We start from the raw sequence: 24,421 nt of genomic DNA, 5'->3' as shown, positions 1-24,421 counted from the left end.
CTTTTGTAATCCTTCTTCTAGCTGCTGTCAGCAGCAAAAAGGGATGGGTTCTCCAGGGAAAACAACAAGAAATGGTAGAGTCTCCCAACACAGTAAATTCATCTCATCTCCCTTCAGTGCCCTCTGGTACAGAAGGCTTTTCTCACCTGCATACCTGGTGCAGAAGGGCTTGCACAGATATGCACAGGAAGAGAGACAACGTAAAACACAGAAAGCCAAAGACTGAGATGAAATTCCCAGCCTATCCAGAGTTTTTTGACACCAATAGAACATCAGGTCCCTACCCACCTTTGCACTTGCAGGTGTATTTATGATGCTTCTTCCCTTCACCACATCCCACCCAACTCATTGCCAGAGGCACTATTTACACAATCACCACCCAATGCCTAAGGGCAATGTGGTCCACAGGCTGTTATTGCTGGCCAACCCCAACCTTCTCAGACCTCTCACTTGCCTCCACCACAGTCAGAGCCACCTGGGCACCACCCTGCTTTCCTTTTTGCTTTGAAGCTGTCACTGCTCTAAGTTGCAAGTCCTTTGCTCTTTCCATGCTTCAGGGATCCCAGACACATCCATTCTCCTGCACTGCTGCAGGTCAGCTTTATGCAAAGCCTGGAGCCCAGCCACAAAGGGAGGGAACTACTACAGTGCCCCCACTACAGAGCTCTCAGACACAGGAACTAGATCATTTTATTATCTGTTCATTCAAGAGCATCATAATGGTTCAAAAAGCACCAAATCATTGCTAAATTGAAGTTCCTTCACGCTCATTTCCCATGGATTCATCTTAACACCTCAGGAAGCTTTGAGCTTCTCCTCTGACTGCTCAGTGCTGCGTGGAAAAGCATTTTTCCTGTTTCATAGGGGTTTTATGCCCTAAGGCTTAAGAAAAGTCAGATGATTAGAGGAACTTGGTGCCTGCCTATGAGATAGCCATCTGTCATCTGTTAGGATGATAATTTACCTAACAGAAAACTGACTCCTGTAATTTCATTTAAATCTGTGAATGCCAGCCTGAAGCAGCATGTGTTTAACTCCATGCATGTAGAGAAATTACCCATTTAAATGCACACACGAGGCATACTGCAGGACCTGCCTCCAGCACCAAGAGTCATTGAAAGGGTAAGAATCGTTTTCAAAGAGTAAAGTTATCCCAGTGAGGAACTGGGCAAACTACTGCAAAAACTGGACTAAGACATTTTTCAAAGTATGTCCTGGAGAGTGCAATATGACAACAAAACCTTTTATGAGAAGGGAAAGTGGATCAAGGTGTAGAAAAAAATGGCCTTAATGGGGGTAACTTCAAAATTCACTGTTTTTAGATAAATATTGTTGTCCCATAATGGAATAATGAACCTCAGAGACACCAAATAAAGTGCTTCTACTACATCTTAAAAAGATGTTGGTAGCTTCAGTAAGATACTTGATACCTTTAGTCCTCTGAAAGCCTCAGAGCATTTCAAAGTTGCTTTATAGCATATTTTAGTGATGAATTACACTGTTTCTGTAAAATGCATTAGTACACTACATAACACTTCAAACACACACAGCAGCCTGGAAAGCTTATGGAATGTTTATTACTGATGTATTCCTGAAGGAACTCTAAATCCCTTGAAAGAACTTTCGCATCCACTTCCACATGCAAAGGTTGTGCTGTTGCACAACATTGAGCAGAGCAGTAAAGCCAGAAAATTTGGTTTTACACTCAGAAACAGCTGCTTTTGCATAACACTTGGCTTGATTCTTTTTAGCAACACTGACTCTTCATGCACCAGTGCTCTGATGTGTGGAATCACTGTCTGGATGGGGAGGACATCAGAAAGGGTAATAATGAGGCAGGAGCTCCACAGGCTGAGCAAGGCCAGGAGCAATGAAAGCAGAAGCTATGGGCAGCAGTTTCATGAAGGCACAAGCTAAAAGGCAGAGAGGCTGCTGTGAGAAGGAGATGTGGACATAACCCACTGCCAAATCTCTCCAGAGTACCATTGTCCTGAAGCAGATTGATGGGAGCAGGACAAAGCCAGATGAATTAGGAGGAGCAGAGGGGGACACAAACACAGAGGGACACGACACAAACACAGAGAGCACAATAACATGTTGCAATGTCATGTTTAATGAGAAAGAAGCCAATCATACAGAGGCAGGATTATACAGTACAAGATTACAAACTGCCCACCCAGCCTGTGGTTTGATGCCAGATGATTCACGTAATAACTGATGTTGCTTTCTTACTGCAGCTCCGTGTGGCTCCTCAGCCCTGATCACAGCAAGACACACACAGCACAGAAACAGCAGCTTAGGCTAGCTGACCTCACCATCTTTTTTTATAAATCAGTAGCCACAGAAAGAGCCTACAAAGAGATCCGAGATTTATGTCACACAGGATTCCCTTTACATAGCCACAATGATACCTACAAGCCCTCAAGGAATTAGCAGTATAGTCCACAGCATCAAGAACAGAGCACTTAGGAAGGCATTAGAAAAAGAAGATGAGGAAGGGTAATTTGAGAAGGCTATAAAGAGATTTTTCAGAAGATCCAAGCACCTACAGATCCACTTAATGGCAGCCCCAAGTTCTCAGCCTTCACTAAATGCTGTGTCCTGGAGTTCAGCCACATATCTACATCCTGCTTGTTGTTTCTTGGACATTCTTCTCCCCTCAGCAGCTCTCATTAGGTTTAGCATGGTCCACAGCTTCCAGTCGGGTATCCCCGTCCCCATCTGGCACCACCATAAACGTGTGAGCCCCCAGGAGCACGAGCAGCACTAAAGCCAGTTCCAACTTCAGGGGCTCCCGCGGATCCCACGACACTCTGCTGCGGGAAGGTGCTGAGGATGGGTCCTGGGAAGGTCACAACCACCGGCGGAGGGTAGATCACCACCTTGGAGTCGGGGCACTGCCGAACACAGGACTCGTTGCAGCTGTCGGCGATGGGCTGTGGCACGGCCACCCCGCACGGTGAGGCACTGCCGTCAGTGCACGGGCTCAGGGAGTGCACCATCTCTCAGGGATGGTTAGTCTGGAGCACAAGGGAATAGTGTAAAAACAAGGCACAAGGTCATCTACGTTTCATGATCAAAAGTTATAATGAAAGACTATCAACAGGCTGGAGGAAAAAGCAGCGTTTTCACAGCTCAGTTCCTAAAAGACACCTATAAAACCCTGTCTGGAACACAACAACATCTGGAAATGAGTTTTCATTAAAAATTCATTGGAGCTGATCATCCAGATCCACTTTTACCAAAGCCAATGGCCAAACAGGCACAAATTTATTCACTGACAGCAAGAAAACCTGAGACTGATGCCAGAATCTTTGCACAGGATTCACCTTAACACTACAGAGGCTTTGCTAGAAAGAGGAATTCAGATGAAACTTACCTACTCCACAAGAGAAGACAAGAGAAATGATCATACAAGATCTGATGTCGAGCACTTTTATACTCACCCTTAAACTGCCCAGGGCATGAATCACCTACATGCACAACATCCTAATCAATTGCTAAACACGTTTCTTTCAAGACAACTTTGTTAATGAACCTCAATTGTTTTAAACAAATCACTCTTTGTAATTATTAGCTTGTCCTTCCACCTCCTATGACTTGGACTTTACTGCCTTCCAGTCTGTTATTTCAAAACTTTATATAGAGGGGACACACTGCCTCCATACCTTGGAGAAACACAAAAGGTTTACATGGCTCATGCTTGGTGTCCTCCACGAATGAATTTCTTCCTGGTCAGGTGGTAAAGAGCCGTTTGCTTGGAAGAAAAAAAAAGTCTACTTGACTCAGCACTGGAAGAGTTGCAAAAGTGAGGGGTAACTTGTGTTCTTAGCCTAGGGGTAGCCAGGTTCATGGTTCTGTGATGAAATTAGGCTAAGACAAAGTCTGGTCACATTGCAGGAATCCTGACTTTTATAGAGTTGTATATCCAAATAAGTCAGGGCAGCTCTTCCAATTAGACATTGAGGGTGTGTTCCTTTAAACACAAAAGCTTTAACAATAAAAAAGAATGAAAAAAGGGTAAGGCCATATTTTATATGAAATTAAATGAAGCTATAAATCATGACCTGATTAGGACAATGGCAAAAAAGAAGACAGTAAGTAAGGTGTGGCTTGGGCAAGACCTTGTCAGGTATTTTTGCCAGTGAGTCGTCACTTGTCCAGCAAAAGGCACTTAAAGCCATTATAAAATAACTCACGTTGCACACAGGGAACGAGTGGAGAACGCATTTGGGCACCCCAGTTGCTGATGACTTGCAACTGCCAGTGTGGAGTTATCATCAGCATTCAACAGCAGCACCACGAGTCAGCAACAGATGCCAACGGCGTGTGCCCTACGGACACTCACTCTGGGCCACGGTGGGCAGCAACTTGGCTGTTCTGATTTACTCTTCAGTTTGTTTAGAAACAAACATCCTTTGCTACTTCTCTAGCAGTAGAGAGAGCTTGTTTGGGCTGTTCTATTATACTAAACCTCACCTGAAAGCCTTTTCCCTTTCTCCCAGTAGCATCATGTTGCTTTGCTGGAGGTTAGAGGTGGATGTGATAACACTGCAGAACAGTTTCCCCCTTCCAAGGTATCTTAGGGGTAAAATATATCATCAGAACGACAGTAAAATGGCTTACAAGAGCAGGAAAAGATCCTAGTGCATTATGCACCACTGTGGAGCAGAAACCTCAAGATTTCCACAACAATGAGAAATGATTGGAATGCTTTCTCGCTTTAATTGCATACTGAGATTAATCTTCACAGTATCATAAAGTTTGATGATGGCTTGAGATACTTGTAATTCCATTGGAAGACTGGCTCTGCCTTTTCTGTCATTAAAGATAACCACGTTAGCTGCAACATACATCTATCTCAGCTTTGACTGGATAGAAAATTGTCCCTAAATTAATCCCTCAAAAACACTGGAATTAAATACTGATTTACTATTTTCAGTTAGCCAGCTGGATATAAAACTGGATGTTAAGGTCTGTCTTGAAAAGTCAAGTCTTCAACTGATTGTGAGAGGAATCCACACTGCCAGGATTTATTTCCTTCTCTGCTGCAGGCTTCTTTGAGTTAATGACACTTCAGGGTCCACTTATCTGAACATAAAGGTTAATAACACTGACAGCAGGCATGACAGTGCTCTCAAAGATTGTCAAAGCACGTCGTAAAAGCTCAGTGTTCAACACAACTGATGTTGCAATTATTTCTCTTTGACAGAAGTATTACAACTGCCAGCTCAAACACTACCAAGACAAGAGAAGGCAATAAAAGTGATGAGTCAGTCAGTGAGCCACAGCCAAAACTCACTACCTAAAGAGTGTGTCCATAAGGAAACAATGCAAAGCACTGCACATGTCAGCTCGATTCACCAGTTAAAACAAGCTTCAGAATCAAATTCTACCTCCTTAAAAATAAGATATTAAACACCAAAAAATACCATCTTTGTATTTATCAGGAGACAGAAGAAAACCACACCTGAGCTGCAGGCAAACCATCAACATCTTCAAGCACTCAAAAGTGCTGACAGGAGACATTAGTTCTGTATGTAACTGAAATGTTTAGGTGCTTCAAAAGACTTGCATATCCTTCCAGATAGAAGACTATAAAGGAAAGAGGTATAAAACCTTAAAGGACCAAGCTAGAGCTCACCACGAGAGCAGGGAGCTCTCTGAATACATCCATTTGATTACCCTGTTCAAAAAAGCAGACAGGTATCAAGATCCCACTCCATGCCTCAGACCACTGAAACACCCCAACAAGCAGATTTGGTTCATGAAGTGTAAAACTAAACCAAAAGAAGTGTGCTTTAATGTACACATGTCCAGGACAGGCTTGGAGATGTGCTGCAACATCTCAAAGACAGCCTTGATGCCTCCTCTCCGCTACACAGAACAGCTCCAACACTGTTGCCCTACACACTTAACCACAGCTCCAAACCTTGCCCTAGACACTTAACCAAAGCTGTCACCACTAGCCCAGCCTCAAACCACCCAGCATCACTACATTACTCTGCAGGGAATGACACAACTTTCCCAGAACTTAGCCTTTCATTAGGTGCTTTGCATTTTATAGATGTGAGCAGCTGCAGAGACAAAGTGCTTTGAAAAAAGCCAAACCTGGGCTCAGCATCACAAGATGATTTGTAACTGCTTCCAGCAGGTGGGAAATGGAGAATTTCCCTCCCAGACATGAGCTCCACTATACAGTGCACCACTACAAGGGGCTCTCAGTCCTTACCAGCTGCTCCTGATACTTCTCATTGCTCATGCATTAAAACTATAAGCCCTAAACTCACCAGGGGAGGTGGGGTGAGAACCAGAGAAGAAATGTCCATTTCTCCATTGACAAAGGCTGCAGCAGTGTGGAGAACCTCAACTGCTGAGTAATGAGCACTGCAAGGGAAAGGTGAAGAGCAATGATCTGCTACACCCTGGTACTACACCAAAGTAAATGCACAGATGGAATTGCCAACAAAGACTCCTTCCTCTGAGCATTAGTGCCAAGTTAAACTTAGATAATTAGGTATTGCCCTATCTGCACACCCACTGTGAAGGAGATTTTCCCTTGAAGCACATGGCATGGGTTATTGCTTAACATGTGATATCAAAGTGAAGCACTGGCCTTACTGCCTGTATCCATCATCTTGTCCCAAAAGGGGTTCCAACAAGTGTCAATATTCATGGCTATGTATATTATAGTTAAACATGTATTTTATGTACTAATTACATGAAAATCAGGGAGCTAAACCACTAAATCAAGCTGGCCTTTTTCTAAAGAGATTCTCTGGGCTGCAAAGAGGAAAAAGGAAAATGAGAACATCATTGAATTTCACTGAACAACACTCGTGTCTCAGGGCATGACCTGTATCACTCTGATATCAGGTACCACACTTGTGCAGACCTATGTTTATCCCTACAGAAAAACATGAATGGCACTCACAGAGGCTATTAAACAGCATGTTCATAACAGGACCTCCCAAAACTATTCCCATGTGCTCATTAACATTTTAGACGAGCAAAGCTCTTCAAGCTGAACTCCATTATAATAAACAGATCCAATTTAAAGGATGCGTCTCAAGATGTCAAAAGGCTACTAATTACAATCACATGTAGGGTGCAGTTCCCCTTCTGATGATCAAGCACAAGGCACATGTACAGGCAGCATCCACACAGGCACAGCTGAGTTCCAGGATGGTCACAGAGTAAGAAAAAGGGGTCATTAGAAAAGGATCCCCCCCTCATTTAAATGAGAAAATGGGTAAATGGGAAAGGAAAAAGCCCCCAGTTGCTTCCCTGTTTTCAGCCTGCTAAAAGAAGCTTTGAGGGACCGATTTCTTTACACAACTAATGAGGTCAACAGGACAAAAGGTGTTTTTTACCTCTCCCATAAAGATTTAAAATGGAAAGAAGCTGCAGGGTGTGAGGTGCATTTCGTGGTATTTGGGGATAAAAACATATATTAATAATCACAAGTGAGTAAAATAATTACAGCCAATAAAAGAGTTGTATGTGAACAACTTCTCTCCTGTACCTAATTAGGATTTGATGCACAGTGTCTCAGGTTTTCCACAGCCTGTAAGACCGTATAAAAACACCCATTTCCAAGCTTCCAATCCAGTCCTTCACCTCTGCCTTCAGCTCGGTGAGTTACTTGCCTATTTCTGTTTCTAGCTAGCAAAATGTCCTTCTGTTGATACTTTGAACTTGGATCTAGATCTTGCAGAAATACTGTGACACTGCAAAATCAAGAAGGCTGTTTCTTCTAAAGGATCTTTCTTGCATTTGGCTGGTTGGTTGTGGGGGTTTTTTTTCCAGGCATAGTCAGAAAAAGGTTTTCAAAGTTAAACCTGAGACTTACAGAACCTTACCCAGTTTGGGATGTGATGTTTCCACTTTGATACAGACATTTTGCTTCCCATCTCTTTAATTTACTACTTAAAAAGCATATTCTAGTGTTAAGAGCCACTTTAGTAGTCCAAGTAACTATTTCTATTGGCAGCTGACCTTCACCTTCTTAATCAGAGATTACTTATAATCAAGGTTAATTTTTATCTGGAATAACTGGACTGAAGTTTGGGGTTTGGATATTCAAGACCACTTTTATACACACTTTTTGGGGGAGATTCTTCTTTAAAAGAGCTAATATTACCAAGATGCTATGAAAATGTAACAAGAAAACCCCAATCCAATCCTGTTTGGCATTTCTCCTGTGTCTGCAGTTGTCAGCTGACATCTCTGTAAACAGATCATGTTGATCTACAGCAACTGGGACCTGAGAGCTTCTTCCTAGAGTAGTCCTCTACCTCTGCAAAACCAAGTGCCACCAAATTGCCCAGCTCAGACGCCCCAGAGTCATTTGCTAGTGCTGAGGAAAGCTGATCTGCAGTCAGATTTTAAAGTTTAATTAGGAAATCCAAGGTCTCAGCACTTCTTGCTTAATCACACCTTTGGAATGGACACCTCTTGTCTTCCAAGCATAGCAAGAGACAGCTCTGACATCCCACAACCTTTCAAGGCAGGCCATCTCCCTGCCCTGAGCAGAACAGAGTGCTCCACAGGCTAATTCAGGCAGCTGAAGGGCAGACAGAAGCAGACACCTCCTGTGATTCTTGCAGCCCTTTGGTCACCAGCTTCTAAACAGAAGCAGCTCAGAGAGAAAGAGCAAGAGACAGTACAGAGCAGCCAGTACAGCACCTACACAGCTCCATCCTGAGATGCTGAGAGTCACATTTATCTTTTTCTTCTCATGAGGGACACTGTCAGCTTGAGCCAGACTTTCTAAAGCCACTCTGTCCTTTAACAAACATCAGGCTTTTAAAAATAGAGCTGTGCCACATCACCCTGCAGATTACAGAGATAAGAATCTTCTGTGCTGCAATTTGAATTAGCATACAGAAGGGCAATACTTCCTTTTGCTTTACCTGGTGCCAGCAGAATTCCAGTTGCAACTGAAGCGTCTGCAAAGCAAATAAATAACAGCCCTTGCCACAAAAATGATGACCATCTCAGCACTAATCCCAGATATGCTGCTGTCTCACTAGCTGAAGCACGCAAGTCACTTTGCAGCTACGTCAGAAACTCCTCTAAGGGATAATAGTTACCAGCTCCACGTGACATCCGAAGCTGTGAAAGAAATTGCTGGCTAAATGCAACGCTGTGCAGCTTTTGCTATCAAGGGAAGGGCTGAGAGTCAGAGCAGCTAGCTCAAACAGCAGAAAAGCAGCTTGGCAGACACAAGCAGTGATCTGTGGGGAATTCATTTTCCTTTCTTCCCTATTCTGTTTTTCAGGTTGCTCTCCACTCCAGGACAATGTCTTATTACGGGTACCAATACAAGCAGCAGTACTATATTCCAAGTGGAACAAAGTGTACAATGCCAGTCATCACCCAGTGCCACAACCCTGGTGTGGCAAAGTGTGTGCCATGCACACCGTGTGCCCCCAAAGGCTCCAACTTGTGCACTGTGAGGAAGACCATAGAGAGCAGCCCCGTGTGCTACACGTCATGTCCATCACGTTGTGTTGAGACACACGTCATGGAAGGCCACTCTTCCTCCTGTAGCTCCAGGTCTTCTGATCTGTGCACCATGGCATTCCCTCAGCCTCAAGTGCAGGTCAGGGAACAGCTCTGTGTGCCACAGTGTGGACAGGCAAGTGTTACAAGATGCCCTCAGATATGTGCTCCAACTCCTGTGTGCAGCTCATCTCCTTACTCCTACCAGTGGTCCAATAGCTACCAGTACAACTGTGGGCAATAAGAAGTCCTGTGGAGTTGCTCACAGAACAACCAGTTGATGAGGAGCAAGATGCACACACGTGAGCTCACAGGCACAGCTTTCAGAAGCACTTTCTCCTGCTCCAGTCACTGGGGCTTGTGGACAACCAGCCCCCTTTACAAACCAGCCCTTATCCAATCCTCTGCATGTTCTACGCTGCATTAGATTTAGAAGTCTCAGCTTCCTACTCACAGTCTCCTGTGATCTACAGTGGGCTCAGATCTCGACTGAATGAAGACAGTTTTTCCACAACTGCCAGCATAAATGATACCAGAGTTTTACCATAGGCATCAGCACTGACACAGATGACATTGGACAACCAAAGTGACCTCAGCTAGTCTAATGCCAACAAAAACTAGGTTCTTCCATGCTAATACTACCAAGAACACACATTTCTTTCTGCTTTCAACTTTGTTCCAGAAGATATTTTGTACAGAAAGGAGTTTTTAATGCTGTGCAACCAAAAATGGGAGAAAAATAAAAGAACTTGACTTTCAAGTCAAGGGGATCTGCTGTGTGAAGCAACTCACTCTGGAAGCACTTACTACTTCAGTGTCCACCTCTGATAGAGCAACTGGAAGTCAGAGAGTACTTGCTCTATACTCTGCATTACTGTATCCTCTATGGTATATAACCAGCATCTCACATAATAAAGCCTCTACTGCATCAAACTACCTGCTTTCTATTTGGTTTGGGTTTTTTTCCTCCAGCCCTTTTCACACTTGACTCGGAGCTGAAAAATCTCCAGCTGTACAGCAGCTGTGGAAAGACAAACTCAGTTTCTACCTGTGCTGGTAACAAACACTCAGCTCCCCACAGTGGATCTCAAAACAACTTACAGAAGAGCTGAGACAGCTGTGAAATGACTAACACAGTGAATCAATAAGCTACCCTGGAATGGTCAAGGCAATAATGCTTTAACACCTAGAACACACAGGACATTAAGCTATTTACAAATTGAGGCTTTATGACCCCACCTGCCAATAAACCCAGATTAAATCATCCCCTAAGTCATTCCTTGTGCATTTGTAAAGCATATCCCAGCAGCTCTTTGTGCACCATCATGTGACTGGATGATCTCTAAAGGTCCCTTCCAACCCCTAGCATTCTATGATTAGTGGACAATGAAGGAAGCACAACAGGGTGAGCCCCAGGCAGACACACACCATCACAGCACAACAGCCAGGCTATCAAAGACCAACAGTACCACAAACAGCCAGAGTAATGCATCAGTATCAGAATGAGGCATCACACATATTGCTAGATTTACAGGGATTTGCCTTTTCTATCAGCATTGAAATTGCTATGTCACTTGTGACAAGGTTTGACAGGCTACAGCACTCTAAATCCAGTTTGAGTTACATAGCAACGAAGCATCTCAAGAAAAAAAAAAAGGGTTTGAAGCAAAAAATATAACAAGCAGACTGTCTTGGAGCCAAAAATTATCAGAGACGGCAGCTCTGAAGTGGCACAACCTCCCTATAGTCAGCAGAGGCGAGGATGATATGCCTCTTCCAGGTCTGCCTAGTAAGGAGAGAAGTCATAAAGTTGTCCTCCCCACCAGGTAGCCAAAGGGCACAGCTCTAATGTGGTGGCTTTCAAAGGAGGGTGAAGCCGCCTAGCGATACCAAGCAAGGGCAATGTTCTCCCATTCCCTCTCCTGGCTGCTACGCTACAGCCTGGGAAGATGGTACATCAGCAACTTGAACAAAGGAACCTTTCCACATCCAAAACCCCCAGTTTTTCACCCACTCCTCCATGCTGCATTCAGGATTTAAGAGTTCCTGCGTGTTCAGAGGTTTCAGTACCGTGTGATCATCTGGAGAGCATCTCTGTTGAAGGGCTCATCGCCTCACCATCATCTCTCTACATCACTTGCTTCCCAAAATGCTTTAAATTTGCCCAACTCTCCTAATCTCCATTACTCCTGGACAACAATATGGCAAGGAAAATGCATGTGATTCGCATTTAAATGCATGGATACAGCTGTCTGCTCTTTCAACAAGCTGGGCAACAACTGCCTCATTAAATAACAAAAAGGGTGAGAAGTTAGGGAGGCATTTAAAGTGTCCCTGCCATCCAGAAACCTCTACCCAGCTTTCAAAGCCCTGTGCAGAGGCAGATCAATGTGGTTAAATGCCAAAATGCCACGCTGAGGTTAGTCCAAGCTCAGGGAGACAGGGGACATTAAGTTAGAGCTAAACTATAAGTGCCACAGCTCATCAGTCCAAAGCCAGCCTGCCCCAAGGAGCTCAGCCTGATCTGCACCAGCCACCCAGCCCTACCCTTAGGTGCTTGTAGGCTGGAAGCAAACAGCAACTGAGTCACCTCACAAAACATTTACCCTTGACAATGTCCCATTAGGCCCCCTAGAATAGAAAGGTGCTAAGCATTAGAATAATCTTTCCAAATGAGAGAGCTTTCAGCAGCAGCTGGAAACCAGCAGCAGCACCACAAAGGTTGATTTGAATGGATGTTCCAATGAGAATATTGTGAGACTAATTAGAACCACAATGTCATAGTTTAGGGCCATCCAGGGACAAAAGACCACGATGAGACCTTGTAAATCTCGAAGGACAGGGAGGGCCTAATTGCCACTTATGGTCCTGGACAAAACAGACAAGTAATTTACACTGGAGCATCTTCCCAACGTGCTCACAGCTGTCACCTCGTGGACGTGCATCTGTATTTCACCTACTTGGACTAGAAGTAAAGCTCAGGATTCCAACAGCCCAGAGAGCATCCCAGCACATCACACCTCAGTTAACAAGAGCAGAGAAGCAGCTTGCAGACAAATTGATACAAACACAAAGCATTTTCAAGAGAAGAAGTCAAAGCAAAGCTTTCTCCACCATCCAGCTGGTACAATCCCCAGTGCTCTCTCAATACATTACAGAGAGGAACAGAAACTACCTTTTTACTGTATTCAGAAAAGCTTACCTGCTTCTAAGCTTCAGGCATCACTTCCAGCTTCACAATATTGCTCCTGCAACGACAGCTCCATCAAAAGACCTCCTGTCCCAGAAAAGAGTCAGGGCTTAACGAGGGACTGTTATATTTAGTGCATAGGTGGGTCATTAGCTAACAAACAGGAGGCAGCTGAGTCTCCTCAGGTGGATTGGGACAGCAGCCTCAATTGATGGCCAATCTTTTCAAATCCAAGAGGAGTTAGATGGTCATAGAGCGCCATCCTGTGGCAATGCAGGTGCTAAGCTTGAGGAATGTGCTCCCTCCTGACTCATCATCCTCGTTCCTGGTACAGCTGCAGGTGCTTGTTGCAATTAGCTGATGAATAACCAAAGCTCAGCTGATCCCCAGCCTAGATACTGCTGTGGATGGAAACCAAGGAGGAGTGGGACAAGCAGATGAGCTATTCACACAAGACTGTAAAGGTCTGGTGTTCTTCAGGGATCTCTCTACGGCTCATCCTCTGACTTTTATCATTAAAAGAGGCAAGTGCAGCTTTGGTTTTGTTCTTCACTTTGAAGAGTGAATCTGAGGTGTTGCATAAGGTGATTTGGGGAGTTAAAGAATGGATGTGGGTGTGGGAAGGCAAAGCAGCACAGGAATGGTGTGCTTTGCTGTTGAAATTGCAAGTCGCTGTCCTGATGACAAACTTCTGTCTGTAAACTCAGTGGTAAAGTGATGCAACACTGCCTGTCAGTGGAGATGGAGAAAAGCAGGTACATGGTGCTGGGATGCCAGTGTGGTGGTACTGCCTTGTCCATGACTGAATGAAGTAGTGCAAAAATGGCTCAGCTTTAAAGAGAAAGATGTGGTAACCCTGGTAAATGTTAAACACAGAATGATGGGGATTGGAAAGGACCTCTAAAGATCATCCAGCCCCAGCCCCTGCTCAAGCAGGTTGCCCTCAAAGGCACAGGAACATGTCCAGGTGGGTTTGCAAACCTCCTGAGAAGGAGCCTCCACACCCTCCCTGGGCAGCCTGGGCCAGGGCTCCCTCACCTCAGCACCAAAGCACTTTCTCCTTGGGTTTAAGTGGAACTTCTTGTGTTCCAGTTTGTGTCCATCACCCTCTGTCCTGGCACTGGTCATCACAGAAAAAAAAAGACTGGCCCCATGCTACTAGCAGCCACTCTTTTGGTACTTGTAAGTGTTAATGAGATCCCCCTGAGCTCAGGCTTCTCTTCCCCAGGCTCAACAGCCCCAGGGCTGCAGCCTTTCCTACTCACACACATGTTCCAGCCCCTCAGCATCTTGGCAGCCCTGCAGTGGCCTCTCTCCAGCACTTCCCTGTCTCTCCTGAGCTGGGAGCCCACAGCTGGACACAGGACTCCAGCTGAGGCCTCCCCAGGGCAGAACAGAGGTAGAGCAGAACCTCCCTTGATCTGCTGCCTACATTCTCCTTCATGCTCCCCAGGCTGCCGTTGGCCTCTTGCCAATGAACTGCCCTGAACTGTGGTCATTGGAAGGGGTCTCCCATATGGGTGGCATTCCTTATTCTGACTGTCCTCAGCTTACTGTCAGAACAGCTAATCTTGGTTTAGTCTAAGAAATCCTCTTGTGAAGCCTGTGGGGAGTTCCCAGGCAAATAAATTAACTGTCGGATATGACCACTAACCATAATGAATGGAGCAATTAAGACTTTCCATTTGATGACTGTAATTTTAATGGGCTGGTGCAAAACCAGCCCAATAACACAGGAAGGAAGCTGCATCAGTGCCATAGGTAAAAACTGGGCAGATGACCCACTAAACAGCTGGGTGGATCATAAAAATAGGAAGCTATGCAATTAAACTTGCCAGGTGATGAGCAGCTCCATCTTCCCAAGGAGTTTGTCCTGCACACAGGCCTTGTCACCATCAGTCCATACTGGATACTAAAATGAGGTTGGCTGTGACACATTTTGAGTGCTGCTGGTGCCTAGGTAACTAATGACATGTTCCTCAAGCAAGCTCTCCTGGCATCTCAGAAATGCTCCTGTTCCCTTTTGGCGAGGAGAGGATGAGAAAATGCCCACTGGTGAGGAGGTTCTGGTGAGGAAGGAGGTGCTGAGGTGATGGCTGTCACCCCATCACTACTCCAGTTTCCTTTGTAACCTGGTCCCACAGGGTGCTGTCCATGGGCTCTGCAAAACTCCTGCACGTGAAGGTAAAAGGCTTGGTGAAAAGGAGGGTAAAGCAAAGACTTGCTGTGGATAATTAAACAAGACAAAATAACCCCATGGGTTTCTTGCCCTCCTTTGCCAGTGGATGATGTTCCCTTTCAGAAGACCTTGAAATGTGGGTTAATGAGGGTGTGATCTGCCTGCTTGGGTTTGCTGGTAGACAGCAGAATTACCTTCTGTGAGTGTAAATGAAAGGCCTGGTTCCTCTCACACTGCCACAACCCAGAAATAGCTTCATTAAAGCCAAAGGACTTTAAAATACTGCTTGAACCCCATGCCAGTGGCTTGGGCAGTGGGCAGACGCCTCCCATGAATGTCCTGTCACGTCCCCTTACCAAAGACATGGATGTGTCTGAGCCGCAGCCCTGAGCTGGATGAACGAGTCATCTCCAGCCTGAATGCCCTGTAATTGCCTGGTAAACCTCATTTTCCCTGATCAGGGCAGGAAGTCTGGCTCAGGAGGTGAGTTCTGGGGTGGGTGCAGGCTGGTGGTCCCTTCTGTATCTCACCTGTAAACAGAAGGAAATGGTCTCCCACCTCATGAGGCTGCGATGGTCTTGGAGCTCTCTCTCTGGTCACCACCTAACATGTGGAAAGTCCAGTACCAGAGATAACAAGCTCATTTGGCCAGAGCTGGAATTATCCAAACAACATGGGCCAAAGTTTGATATTTGAAGGAAGGCAGTGGTTTTGTACCGTGGGATTCAGGTTGCTTTATGCCCAGGCTCTGCTGGGTGATGCATGTGTACAAGCAAACCAAGAACCAGCTGCTTCTCACGCAGGATGCCCTAATGCTTTCCTCTCCCCTCTCCACCATGAAGCTCATGCCTGGGCCTATATCACCCCATGGCTGCTGACACCAGAGCAGTGGGAGGGGAAGGGCAACCATGGTGTCAGAGGGCATCGTGCCCACAGCACCACGGTGCCTTTCATCATATTCCCCTTTGTGCTCTGATCTTTGCTGTCGTTACAAAACCTCTCAGCGATGAGACTGTGGGTGTGATAAGAGATCTGCATATCCAGTGCACCAGAGCTGTTGCTCAATCTTGACCTATCCTCCTTTTTTGCTTGATCTACCTGTTGCTGTCTTACTTGGTCAGACTTGTCCCTAGGCTGAGGCACGCCAGAGGAAACAGTGAGGGCCCGTGTGTCTTTTTTCCCCCCTTTCTTCATAAGATCCTTCCACTTTTCCATCAATCTCAGCCATTTCAGTTGTTTTAAAGTAATAATTTCTGTAAAGGAATTCATTAAAGTAATCCTTTCTGTTCTCTCACCCTGTTGGGTTTTTTTCCTCATATTCAGAAAACATTGGCTGAAAAATGGTGAAATAACTGAATAAATATTTCCCCTCTTTCAACCCAGAGAGCTAAAAACCCTCTGAGGTGATCAGCTTTTTGGTATCCAGCAGACTGCAGGTGCAGGGCAGCATCCAAGCACACCCACCACCAAATTTTATCAGGCATTAAACGTTGCAATTGGGAATATTTTGATCTCAAGGACGTTTCTTTGATGTAGCCTCTGTCATACCCTGTGATCGAAAGCCAAAGCTGCCTGTGGGTGAGCTTTGCTTCGTGTCATCACAAAGCTGCAGAGCTGAGCAGGCTTTGCTGCTACTGGTAGGGCAGGACAGAGTCATCTTCTTTCATATCTCCCAAATTCCCACCGTAGCAGTGATCATTTCCCAACGAGCTCAGGAAGAATGAGGAACTGAGGGGGTGCAAAGAAGAAAATCGAAAACAGGGTGTGCCTGGTTTGTGACTTTATGTGGCCAGATAAAAGTGAAATGAGGAGAGGAAGCCACGGCTGGACAACTGACTGTTCAACTGCCAGAGCCACCAGGGAATGGTTACTGGGGAAAGCTGTCCTCGTTGGGGTACACAAACCTCTGTCGCCGTGCCCGTGTTCCTTGGCAGAGAGGCCTCGATCACGCCACGCGTTGGAATTAGAAGGAATACTGATAGAAAGAGGCCCAGCCAAGATTATAGAAGGTGAAGTACTGTAATAAGGACAAAAAGGGTAATTTCTCAATGGACAGATGTGGGGGAAGAGCTGGCACCAAGGAGAGGAAAGCATCGATGCCCAGAAATAGAAGCAGAACCCGAGGGATGGAGGCAGAAACACTTCCAGATTAAAAATAATCCTTCCTTTCCAGTTCCTGCACCCATCTGACAGCAAGGATTAAGTGGGTAGAGAGGCAGGCTGTGCCTTGTCTGAGGAGATGGAGAGTGAGGAAATAGCTGTGAAAAGGAAGTGATACTGTGGAAAGGAGAAAAGCAACTTCTGCTCGGTAGAGGTGGGTCAGCGTCCTCAGGACAGGGGTGCTGACTGCACCAGAGCACAGGCCACCACCACAAATGGAGCGTGGCATCAGTCCTGGCCACCTCCAGGGACTCCCAGCCACGGACAGCACCCGTTGCACCCGCTGTCTGGGTGTCTGTCATACCCAGTAGCAAGTCTTGCATCATCAAGCTGTCTGGCAGCAAAGACAGATTGCCTGTCAGGGGAGAGTGGGTAGGTCTTGCTTTGGTGGCAGCGAGCTGGTGAAGAGATAAAACTGTTCCAAATATCCTTCATGAACTGCTGCTCTCCTTGAGGACCACTCACCCCAGTCCCTGAAAGCTCAGAGTAGGTGGAGGCACAAAGGAGATGTCAGGTTCCTGTAGCCCTGGGAGTTGCCCAGGGTGTGCCCAGCTCTGTGTTCAACTCACTGGCACGAGTGTCATGGAATCATAGAACCATTTGGGTTGGAAAAAGCCTTTAAGCTCATCAAGTCCCACCCCTCACCTCACACTGCTAAGCCCACCACTAACCCATGGCCCTCAGCACCCCATCTACACAGCTTTTAGATGTCTCCAGGGATGATGTCCCCCAGTGCCTGGATGTGTATGGGGATGCTGGACTTCACAGGTATTTTGTGCATTAGGCCACTTTGTTAAACGTTTTTGCCATATTAATCTACTGAGGGAGCAACTGAAGTCTTGTGGAGAGATGGCTTACATCAAGGAACAGATGATCCTCCATCCCAGCACCCACACTGCCTTTACTTCCCCATCCTTCTCCACCAGCCTGTGACGTGCAAAAATCACAGGAAGAGAGAATTCAACAGAAAACGATCTGAGGGCTTCAGAGACTGGCTGGATCTCCAGTGTGCCTTGGTCACACCAACAACCAACCATCTGCTCCCCGTCACCCATCAGCAGCGTGGCCCTCTCCTACAGTCAGGACGGATGTGAGGATCACACCTCTTTCATAACCCATGCAGAGGATGCAATCAGGAGGTATCGAGCAGCATGAGAACACGTATGCCTCTGTGGCAATTATACTCCACCCACTTGGTACAGCTTTGGTAGCTCCAGACCCTGCGTTGTAGTGAACAAAAGAAATATCCAGTGTACAGGGTGTTCTTTGGAGGCTTCTGCATTAAATTGCTTGAAGGAAAGAGAGCTCTGAACCCCAAATTCTGGGGAGCTCTGCCTCTGACGTGATTTTCCTTCTTTAAGGAGGGGCTTTATCTGGTGAGATAAAATCTCAGGCTGAGATTTTATATCTTTGGTTTGAGTCACTGATCTCACAAATCACTCTCCCCTGTGCCTAAAATGGGGACATAATTCTGCTTTCTCTGGTACTAAACCTGCCATTGATATACCTGCAAAAAGGGACCTTAGCAGTGGGAAGGACTGAGTGGTTGGAAGCAAAACTCAGAAGGTTTGAGACTAACTATAAAGCCCATTTCAGCTAATGAGAGCATTTAATTTCCCTGTCAAAATGCAGGATTTGGTCTCGAATTCTGATTTTCTTGCTGTCTCTCAGTAGTTTGCAAATGCTCCTGTTCTGTCCTTTAACAAGGTGGCAGCATGTGCCAGCACCTCTGAGTTGCTCTGATCTATGCAGCCAGGCTAACAAGCCTCATTTAGAGCAACCAGATCAAGCTTCTTATGCCCCACTCCCCAGCACAAGTACCTAAAATCCCAGGACTCATCTTTTATGTGCCAGAACATGCTAAACCTCTTACTACTGCATCCTGACTACCCTTGAGCTTAATAGCAGAGATAAACAAGCTGTTCTAGATAAGCTAAGTATATGCTACAACCACAGCCCTTAATTTGGTTTTCAGACAAACAGTGAATCCTTTGACATCTGTCTTCCCTGCCCTACTTACCTTCCCAGTCCAGACACACCACAGAGGGGCTTTGACACTACCTGTGACTGTGTCTCTGTCACATTAGGGGCTGTATGATCTCAGTTGGGTGTTTCTAGATGTAAATGTAACAGTCTTGGAGCAAGTACTGCATTTTCACTTAGTGAAGGAGCAGATGGGAAGAAGAGGTGATTTTTGCTTTATCTGACTTTATTTAGCTCTGCTCAATTGGATGCACATCCAGGTGGTTGAGAGGATGAGGATGGCTGCCTTGTGCACGATCACTTGGGAGGGATTCAAGGGACACCAGGTCTTTCTGGGCTCCTCTTGGCTGGCAGCAATCTGTGTTTCAGGCAAATCTTTTATGAAAATCAGTAATTAGAGGGAGATATTTTGCCTCATTGGCTCTTCTTGGTTCCTGGTCAAGGTTACAGCCTGCTGTCCAAATTAGTTCTTTTACACATCATACAGGCACCACCCGTCTCCTTGCTAGGAAAAAAGAAGAAGAAAGCACACTAGTGATGAGATTATTCTTCTGGGTTTGCAAATTACATGTTTTTACAAGTGTTTGAGCACTCAGGCTGGCTGATAGACAATGCAATTCTCTTTTGGGGTCACTTACAGGCAACTTTCAGATGAGAGCCATCAACAGAGCACTCTGTCATGGGAAGGGGATCTCTTGTCCTCCACCACTAATGGTGATGTTTCCTTCCTCCCAGGAGGGTGGCCATGCAGCGAGGGGTTTGGTGAGGCTGATGAGCATCTCTGACAGAGCATCCTCTGAGAGGCACGAGTGCAGAGATGAGATAAGGCTGAGCAGGTCTCGTGCTCCAGGGCAGGAAATGCACATGGGCAAAACAAGGAAGGAGGCACTTAGCAGAGACTACAGATGGCACAGCCTACAGCTTTCTGTCACAAAGTGTGGCTCTGAAATAATAAACCAAGCTACAGTTGCCTCCATCAGATGTATCTGAGTGAAAGATCCTTCCAGAACTGCCACTTAAGAACTTGCCTGGAGCTGGAGGATTTTATTAGAGGAACTTGCTGCTGCTGCTTGTAATCATTCCAGTTTGGCAGAAGAAAGGCATGAAAAGTGTGAGCAAACTATGTATTCAGAGTGAAATCCCCTGTGGCCCTTATAGTTAAGAAATGAGGTGCTACAGGAGGAGAATTGGCAAAGATGAGCCCTTTTATCTCTTAATCCACAAGTAAATGTAGCAAAATACTGTGTGCAGCCTGCAATAAATGATGCTCACTCAGCAAGAGGGTCTTTCCTTATTCTTATATGCTCCCAAGAGGTTCAAAGAGAGCCTGATGCATATTTGTCTCCCCACTGAATATAAAACTCAGGGTATTGTCTTGACTTTCTTTCAAAACTGACCACACAGTCAGTGCTCAGAGCATCTGAGCACCTCTCACTGCTATTGTGTATGTAACTACCAGTGAATGTAGCAGAGAAATGGCTTTTGGACTTTAAAGCTAAAATTAAGCAAGCTGGCCACGTCCTCTGGCTATGTCAGGCACAGCTAAAGCAAAAACAAAGGGAAGTGCCAATGAAGTTATGGCATTTCAACCCCCTGAGGGCAAGGACAGCTCTTGCAGTGTCTGCACGGCTGTGGATGACTCCTATGATCTGATGGGATGTGGTGACCATCCTCTCACAGCATTGCCAGCTCACTGCCATCCCTGTCACAGCTGACAACCAGCCCCTTTGCTCTTGTACTTGAGGTCTCTGCAGGCCAGAGTGGTTAAAAGCAACTAAAAGGGTCCCAGTCCTGAACCAGGTGTTTTTACACCACTGCAAGTCTACATGATGACCATTTCACTGCTGCTTTGGCTGTTTCTTTCCTCCATTTCTCTGTAGGTCACGTCCTCTAAGGCTGTGAATGACCTGGAGTGTCCCAGATTTGCATCACTTCATCCTCTGCCTCTATAGGCACGTGTTGTGGTTTGGGAAACTTCAGCTCATCAGACCAGAGTCCAATGTGTGTCCCTACAGCCCTTGGCAATAATGTGGGTGTCCTTGGAAACATATAATACACTCCTACAAATCTGCCAGTTACAACACGACATAATGACACGCCAGAGCCACGTCTGGGTGTTCAGAAGCATTTGGTAGCACGAGAGGCAAATTAACTATGTGAATAAAGACAAAAGTTCCTCTTTCATGTTTCCTTTCTGGACCCCTTTGTAGAGGGAGGTGGAAGCAAATCATTAGTTTTCCTTCTGAAAACACAAGAGCAGCTCTGCATTTCCCCATCCCCCCACTTGTAGTAGGTGGAGCCATCCAATGACTTTAATACAGCTGAAAACAAAAGAGGTGGTGGAAGGGAGATAGTAATCAGAAATTACAAGCCTAAGATTATGCCAAGTAAGTGGGTAGTTGTGGTTGGGTTTGGCTGGTAAATAAATCAATCATTGTTTCTTTCCAAGAGGAGGACTAGATACTATATAAAAGTTCTCACACACAGGTTTCTTCACTCCATTTCACTTCTTTCCACTGGTTCGTGCCGTGGGACAAGGTAAGATCATCACGCTACTGATGAAAACTGACTTGGCTGACTAGCTTTGCAATGCTAAACTGGGAAAAGAGGAGACTAAAGGGGGCTTTGGGGTCTCATAATCCAAACATTCCTCCTTATTTACAGTATTTCTCCTTTTTTTTCCTAATTATTCAGTCTATGGGATTACTTAATCACACAGAAAAGGGGGGGAACCTGGGACATAGAAAAGATGTTCTTTGGAAGCCCTTTGATTTCTCTGGGCCCAACAGCATGTGGTACCACTGTAACCAGGCAGCTCCTACATCCTCTTGGAGCATAAATCTTCAGAAAAAGAGCAGGGAAAAAAAGGAGTTTTAGCAAAGAGTGAGAAACAAAGGAATTGAAATACAAAATGGGTGTCTGGTCTAATTTCCCAGTCCTTTCTCTAAATTGGAAATGATTCTCTTTTGAGCAGCTTTTGTCTTGGAGGAACCACTTTCTCCCGTGGCAGATTTGGACACCTCAGCCACCTGACCCATAGATCCTTTTCATTCACAGAGCTGCCACTTGCCAGTCAGAAGAATATAAGTTATTACTGCCAGCAGGATGGATGCAGGTTGTGGTGGGGATTATGTGCCAAAAAAAGTGCTCAAACTTCACAGCATCCCTGTAGGTTGCAGCCTTGGGTACAGGCATCCATCATGCCCTTGCAAGGAGTGACCCAGAGCATTCTGCTAAAGCTTTGTGTGGCTGCTTTTTGGGGAGGGTTTTTTTTTTGCATTGCTGATATCGTTTTCTACTTTTTCTTCTGATTTGCAAGAAGAAATAAAACATTCAGTGTGCAGCTTTGGAACCTAGATTGGAGGATTTCAAAGTGCAATGAAGTTGCTTCTATGCAAACAATAACCTGTGTTCGTTGCTTCTTGTATGACACGGAGTATTAATATCTAGCCCTGTGCATCACAGCTCATTCAAACCTCCCAAACCACATTTGGATAAGGCTAATTCTGGTGTACAGTGGCCTTTTGTGCCTCTTGCAGTGACATGCCACTCTGGCAACTTGCTGCAAGGAGGAATTATTGAGGAACAATTATGGTTGCACCTCTCCTAGAAAAAAGAAACCAGGACAGTTATCTATGGGTAAAGGAATTCCTGTAGAAGAAATGATCAAAGGGTGGGAAATGAGTTGAAAACTTCCCAGGGAATCATTTTAGTTTATAAACTCCTGAGGTTGACATTTTGCATTAGCTATTGGAAGTGGATGGAAGGGCAAAAAGGGAACAGGAAAACTTTTGGCCTGCCTTTGGAAGGAGATGAGAAGGCACAGGAACATGAGCTTTTCTCCTCCTGGTTTTGCTAAGGCTTGTTTTCTCTTTCTCTTGGAGGACTCCCCGGCACCTGTAACAATGGGCTCTCATCAGCAGAAAGGCGACGGCCATGGGATCTCTGAGCAGTCTGGTGGATGCCATGGCAGTGGTGGTGGAGGAGGCTCATGCCATGGAGGTGGTGGAGGAGGCTCGTGCCATGGAGGTGGTGGAGGAGGCTCGTGCCATGGAGGCGGTGGAGGAGGATCTATAATATACCAGAGCCATGGATCATCTTGCCACGGAGGAGGAGGAGGAGGAGGCGGCAGTGGCGGCGGCGGCAGCAGCGGTGGTGGTGTGATTTACCAGACACACATACCATCATCCTCCATTGAAGGAGGAGGAGGAGGTGGAGGTGGTTCATGCCACCAGAGCCAAGGATCCATCAGTGGCGGCAGTGGAGGAGGAGGAGGTGGTTCAGGCTACCAAAGCCAAGGACCCATCATTATTGGAGGAGGAGGAGGAGGTGGTGGTGGAGGAGGAGGAGGTGGTGGTTCAAGCCATCAAGGTCAAAGCCCCATCTGCATTATTGGAGGAGGAGGAGGTGGTGGTGGAGGAGGAGGAGGAGGTGGTTCAGGCCACCAGGGCCAAGGTCCTGTCTACATCATTGGAGGAGGAGGAGGCGGAGGCGGAGGAGGAGGATGTGGTGGGTCAAGTCATCAAAGCCAAGGCCCCATCATTATTAGTGGAGGAAGCAGTGGTGGTGGAGGTGGTGGTGGAGGTAGTTCAGGCCACCAAAGCCAAGGACCCATCTGCATTGGAGGTGGCAGCATAGGAGGAGGAGGAGGAGGTGGCTCAGGTCATCAAAGTGAAGGACCCATCATTATTGGTGGAGGAAGCAGTGGTGGTGGTGGTGGAGGTAGTTCAGGCCACCAAGGCCAAGGTCCCATCATTATTGGTGGAGGAAGCAGTGGTGGTGGTGGTGGAGGTAGTTCAGGCCACCAAGGCCAAGGTCCCATCATTATTGGTGGAGGAAGCAGTGGTGGTGGTGGTGGAGGTAGTTCAGGCCACCAAGGCCAAGGTCCCATCATTATTGGTGGAGGAAGCAGTGGTGGTGGTGGTGGAGGTGGTTCAGGCCACCAAGGCCAAGGTCCCATCATTATTGGTGGAGGAAGCAGTGGTGGTGGAGGTGGTGGTGGAGGTGGTTCAGGCCACCAAGGCCAAGGTCCCATCTACATCATTGGAGGTGGTGGTGGTGGAGGAGGAGGAGGTTCAGGCCACCAGGGACAAGGTCCCATCTGCATTGGCGGTGGTGGAGGCAGTCATCAGGAACAAGGACCCATCATTATTGGTGGAGGAAGCAGTGGTGGTGGTGGTGGAGGAGGAGGTGGTTCAGGCTACCAAAGCCAAGGACCCATCTGCATTGGAGGTGGTGGTGGTGGTGGAGGTGGTTCCAGCCATCAGAGCCAAGGCCCCATCATTATTAGTGGAGGAGGAGGAGGAGGAGGAGGTGGTGGTAGTTCAGGCCACCAGAGTCAAGGATCCATCTGCATCATTGGAGGAGGTGGCTCAGGCCACCAGAGCCAGGGATCATCCTCT

At 46.3% G+C, this 24,421-nt stretch overlaps 2 protein-coding genes across 2 annotated transcripts; one reads left to right on the top strand and one right to left on the bottom strand.

The window, feature by feature from the left end:
* Positions 1-2,678: 2,678 nt before the first annotated feature.
* LOC104555319 (claw keratin) lies at positions 2,679-3,002 on the bottom strand. The gene has a single exon (XM_010198683.2). It carries the CDS (start codon positions 3,000-3,002, stop codon positions 2,679-2,681), a length of 324 nt encoding a protein of 107 aa, XP_010196985.2.
* A 6,302-nt stretch (positions 3,003-9,304) lies between these two features.
* On the top strand, positions 9,305-9,751 carry LOC104555318 (proline-rich protein 9-like). The gene has a single exon (XM_010198682.2). It carries the CDS (start codon positions 9,305-9,307, stop codon positions 9,749-9,751), a length of 447 nt encoding a protein of 148 aa, XP_010196984.1.
* The last annotated feature ends 14,670 nt before the right edge of the window (positions 9,752-24,421 follow it).

The sequence above is a fragment of the Colius striatus genome, chromosome 29 (assembly GCF_028858725.1).
Source record: "Colius striatus isolate bColStr4 chromosome 29, bColStr4.1.hap1, whole genome shotgun sequence".
Taxonomy (NCBI): Eukaryota; Metazoa; Chordata; class Aves; order Coliiformes; family Coliidae; genus Colius; species Colius striatus.
Note: the sequence above shows the minus strand (reverse complement) of the source record. Positions and strands in the feature narration are given on the sequence as shown.